This window comes from Sinocyclocheilus rhinocerous, unplaced genomic scaffold, assembly GCF_001515625.1.
Source record: "Sinocyclocheilus rhinocerous isolate Xijiao unplaced genomic scaffold, SAMN03320098_v1.1 scaffold1090, whole genome shotgun sequence".
Classification (NCBI taxonomy): domain Eukaryota; kingdom Metazoa; phylum Chordata; class Actinopteri; order Cypriniformes; family Cyprinidae; genus Sinocyclocheilus; species Sinocyclocheilus rhinocerous.
Window position 1 is genome coordinate 292,557 of NW_015665008.1, and position 5,316 is coordinate 297,872.

Genomic DNA, 5,316 nt, shown 5'->3' on the forward strand with positions numbered 1-5,316 from the left:
GCAAAAAAATCTAAATATTGAGAAAATCGCCTTTAAAGTTGTCCAAATGAAGTTCTTAGCAATGCATATTACTAATCAGAAATGAAGTTGATACATTTACGGTAGGAAATTTACAAAATATCTTCATGGAACATGATCTTTACCTAACATCCTAATGATTTTTGGCATAAAATAAACTATAATTTTGACCCATACAATGTATTTTTGGCTATTGCTACAAATATACCCCAGCGACTTAAGACTGGTTTTGTGCTCCAGGGTCACATATGTTTTATTTAGTATAGTTTCACAAAGCTAAAGTCAGACCATTCTGTTTTTGTTTCAAATTTCGAAATTATACAATCTAATTTAAATCAAAAACTGATCATGCTGCATGTATGCTGCATCTTTGTTTGGATCGTGATTAAAATGCAGTGGTTGCCTCTAATTTTAAATGAAAAAAGCACAGGCAAAGCCTTAGTTTGTTTACATTTTCATTTATAATTTGTCTTGAATCTCATTTTGTTCAAAAAATTGTGAGAAAATCGTGGCGTGAAATCAGTCTCGTGAATCGTATCGCATCGTGAGTTGAGTGAATCGTTACATCCCTATAGGGCACACACGTTCATGTATCTCATGTATCTTTAAACTCAATATACTGTAGTCTGTGACATTCTAATCTAGTGTACACTAAACCTGGTATTGTGAACTATGAATTGTTGGCTGTACGACAAATTGCTTGTCACGTTCCTTATTTGGATTAAAAAAAAGTTATAAAAGGATAAATGAATAAAATGCCAAATTAAATAAATTAGCGAAGTAAAAATCTGGACAGAAAATAAATACATTACCGATGGGATCAATCCAGATGCCCACGTCGACTGGGCTGATGGACAGCTGCAGAGATTCAGCCGCCTCGTCTCTAATCTGAAGGTCCTGGTGGATCACCTTGGTCAGGAGGGACGCAGCGTTTTGATCACCATCCAGAACTTTAGCCAACAGAGCAGTCGTGTCCTCTTCTTGAGCACATACTGTCACAATTACGCTCTCCCCTGAAAGAAATACAATTCACATCAATTCCAGTCAAATGGTGTTAATTAATTGATTAATACATTGACTACAGCTCTGAGTTTGAGTGTTCTTGGCCATCAGAGATGCATAAACAATTTATGAGAAGCAAAAGCATACCTGCAAATTCCAGATTTGAAAACAAAATTCTAAAAATTTTGTAGAATCGGCAGTCGAAATTTCAGAAAATTCTGAAAACTTCTAGAATGATAAACCACACATTTCAGCCTAATAAATGATTTACTACAGTTACCCTTGTAAACAAAGCACTTATGAACACTACTTTATTAGGCATCATGAGGTCGTAAGATTGCCAGCTTTTCTGAAGACAGTAAGTTCCCTTCAGATATACATTCATATAACCACCTCCCAAATAAAAACTCCTCGGAGCTACACAAATCATGTGAATGGCCTATTTCAATGTCAGAACGGCAAATCTCGTCAAAAGGAGACAAGTTTGCTGGTATGAAAAACAGTGGAAGAAAACCTAAATTGCACATTATTCCCTGGCATCTTCTGAACACCCAAAAACAAACACAAGCATTTCAATCTCATGCTAAGTATTCCTCAGCTCTTCCAATATACTCATAAAATACTCCATAATGATAGCTACAACTTTATTGTAATGCAAATATTTTCCTACCAGGTAACGTGGTAACAACCTAACCACTGGCTTTATCCCATCTGATTTTAAAATTGTTTGCATAACCACAATTCAAATCCTGACATATTCACCGCCTCGACGCAGGCTAAAAGCTACTTGAATCCAAACTTACAGTATCTTCACTGTCCTCACTGTGATTCGTCTGGATCACAAAATCACCCACCGCTGCTATTGTAGAAGATTTTAATTAATCAAAATGTAAATTAATGTGGCCATTTATGTATTAAGTTATTCTACTAATATAATCATGTGTATTTGCCTGCATGTATAGAAAACTGTATGAGAATGGAATGTGCAGACATATGGTGAAGTACATGATAAGCACATGATGGCACATAATGGGGCCCTTATTTTCACAGAACATAAAATTAAGGTATTAACTGAGAAGCGCATCTCTAATCAGTGCTTTTAGACTGCCTATCCTTTTTGATAATTGGACCCATCAAGTGCTGTGGTCATGTTGTGAGCAAGGCCTTAAAAACCCCTGTGAAAAAGAAAAGATCAGAAAGCCATTAATTTGAGTTTAATGTAAACAGGGTCGGTCACTGCAGTTGCCAAGGATTTATTTTCTGCATCTTGCATCCTAATAGGGAATCCCACAGGGCTCTGTACTTGGCCCATCCTATATTGTCTAAAACAGAATGCTTGGCTCCTTTAAGAAATCATACAGTTTCTTACACCTCTGCTTCAAGGACAGCACAGCTCAACATAAAGTACTTCAGCTATGATAAAATTATCTGAATATGCTTTAACCTTTAAACGGTTTTAACGTTTGCATAATTTTATCTGATTTTACTCTTCCATGCAGTCATCAAAAACAACACTTGCCATGCAAAGAAACATGTATTTATGTTGTCACATGATCTACAGCTTTACATATTTCAGTGGAGTTAAAAGTCAAATAACAAGTGCCACAAGAGTGGTGAAAATTTGAATTCAATTGCATACTGAAATCCTTTCAACTGCAGCACAGAATCAAAGCTTCTAAGGGTAACATACCAAGTCCATTCTCAAACTTGTTTGACTCCTCTCCATGAATAAAGCCAGTCAGCTCTGGAAACTATAAAGCAAAAATGGAGAATGTTTAGCCATCAAGATGATAAACTTGACTAAAATGAATTTTGATTTCAGTGAAAGCTTTAAATTTAAGAACCTGGGCACAAACATCATGGCGAATCATTTCCTGTATCAACACATCAGCAAGCGTCTTAAAGTCCTGGACGAATTTCTTGTTTTTGTCAGCTCCTGTCTTTTCCTGTACCAAAAGTTCAAAAAGCGGTGCTTCCTGTCGACAGACCCGTGCCACATTAGCGGCTTTTTCTGCCACGCTCAGGAGCAACCGCAGCAACTCTGCCATACCCGAGGCCTGTGAATCACACATAAACAAGTTCAGCTCTATATATTGGATAGTCAACGGTACAGATTTACAAGTATGTCAGTAACGTTTCAACACACTAAACAGGTCAAATCAAAATCAGGTCAAGTTACAAAAATATTAGCAAACTAAAAAAAGACCCTCATTAACTAAGTGGGACAAAAGGGTAAAGCACCATGATGAATGCCAGAAGAAAAATAACAATATTTCTGCAAATCACAGCTTGACTAGAGTCCTGGGTATCATGGTGATATTTGCAAAGAGCTTTGATACAGGTCATAACCCTGAAGACAAATGTTATGTGAATTTGAACATAGTGAGTGTATTTATTTATCAGTGCACAAATGCATGTAAAATTATATTTTGATTATTTATAGCTAAGTATTAGACAGCTTTGATGAACTTGTATAGACATGTCCCTTGCAGATTCACTTGACCCAACTATCAGAGTCTTACAGAGTTCACATAATCTCTGTGGTTTAGTCCTGACACCAAGGGTCCAACACAAAGAAACAAACACAGACAGAACACATAAACATGTGTACATGAAGAAGCGCAGTCACACACAGAAACACACACACTGCCCACATCTCTGCACAGAATCGAATGCTCCTTATTAGAAGACAGACCTAACAATCAAAGAAAAGACTTGATAATTACAGCTCATACCATTGAAATAAACCTGTAGCGGTTCGGTGTCCTTGAGCTGAAGTTGAGCGCTTCCTGTATGTCACAGTCACAGTGCTGCACTGATCCTCTGTCTGAGAGCGCGCGCACACTTCATCTCTGCTGCCTGACGCCAGCGCATTGTAACGCAGATGCTTTAAGTAACGTAGCGGAAACGCCTCGGAAATGAGAGCATTTCCCTCTCAATGCGTCGAAGTAGGAGGAGTTTGTTCATAAATACCGCCCTCTGCTGGAGTCAAACATACATTTCAGGGCCCGTATTCACAAAACATTGTATCTTACCACTAAGAGTACTCCAAAATAAAGGTAAAAGTTTTTAGCTAAGAGTTTTCTCTTAAAACCTATTCACAAAGCTGCTGAGACAAACGTTTACTAAGGAATAGAGAGAAGTCTTAGGGTTAGTTGTTGTTTTACTCACCCTCGAAGCATCCTAGGTGTATGTGACTTTCTTCTTTCAGACGAATCCAGTCGGGGTTATATTAAAAATTGTCCTGGCCCCACCAAGCCTTTCAACGGGGGTAAGCATGTGTTTGTTGTCAACAGTTCAGAAGACGTTAAATAAAGTGCGCACATCCATAATAAAATGTGCCTCACACGGCTCCCGGGGGGGAGGGTGAATAAAGGCCTCCTGTAGCAAATCCATGCGTTTTTGTAAGATAAATATCCATATTTCAAACGTAATAAACACTTTTTTCTCACTTCCGTTCAGTTTCAATAAAATTAAGCTGTTACAGCCATATCCAAATATCCCCACTTATAACAATGTACTGTAAGTAGGCTAATGCATGCTCAGTGTGTATTATTCTCTCTTCAAGGCCATTTATGACAGGATGGCGAGGAGCTGATCGATCACGCTGCACACTCCCCTGGTTTGAAAGAAGGCAGCACACAATGAAATACACAATGGCCTATTGTCTCATTTGAGTTCTTAATAGCAACCTGTGTGTATATCTATCTATCTATCTGTCTATCTATCATATCTATCTCTCATTATTTATTTACTCAATTCTTAATAAATATTAATATGAAATATTTTACATTAAACAGATTATTTAATTAGATAATTCAAATAAACTCATTTTAATTAAGCTCATTTTTGCCTCACATTGTTTTCTGCTTTCTGCTCTTCACTTAGTTCTGCTTGGCTTTTGGGTTGATGGGAGAGTTGGCAGGACTGATTTTAGACAGGCTAGAAAAAACAAACTCTTGACTGTTTTTTTTTATTTTATATCAGATGGATATTTAATACAGCAACTGAATCCAACAAAATTAAAGTGTGCATGGCAAAATACTTTGAAGCTATTGCAGTAAATAAAAGCATGACTGCTTGAAGTGAAGACAGAACTGTATGAGGTTCTTGAGAAGCTGAGCATAGACGCATTGCTTAGTCATGACTGTGAAGCTTGAGCAACTGCAAAGCCATTCACTGTGTGATAAAACTATCTGAAAAATGATGGTTTCAGTGTCTTTGAGACATTCTGCATGTCATCCTGGTCTCGACAGCATGCCCCATCCTGGACTGAAGCGTCAACCGCCACCAATG

General features: G+C 37.5%; 1 protein-coding gene across 1 annotated transcript in view; it reads right to left on the reverse strand.

Moving 5' to 3' along the window:
- LOC107730897 (inositol polyphosphate 1-phosphatase-like) overlaps positions 1-3,963 on the reverse strand; it is an 11,747-nt gene extending 7,784 nt beyond the window's left edge. The window contains exons 1-4 of the mRNA XM_016541851.1: positions 3,756-3,963; positions 2,865-3,077; positions 2,711-2,771; positions 831-1,031 (exon numbers count right to left, since the gene is read on the reverse strand). Of these exons, the coding sequence (XP_016397337.1) occupies positions 831-1,031; positions 2,711-2,771; positions 2,865-3,077; positions 3,756-3,758 (478 nt within the window). The 5' untranslated portion in view covers positions 3,759-3,963. The remainder of the gene's footprint in view (positions 1-830; positions 1,032-2,710; positions 2,772-2,864; positions 3,078-3,755) is intronic.
- Positions 3,964-5,316: the final 1,353 nt, after the last annotated feature.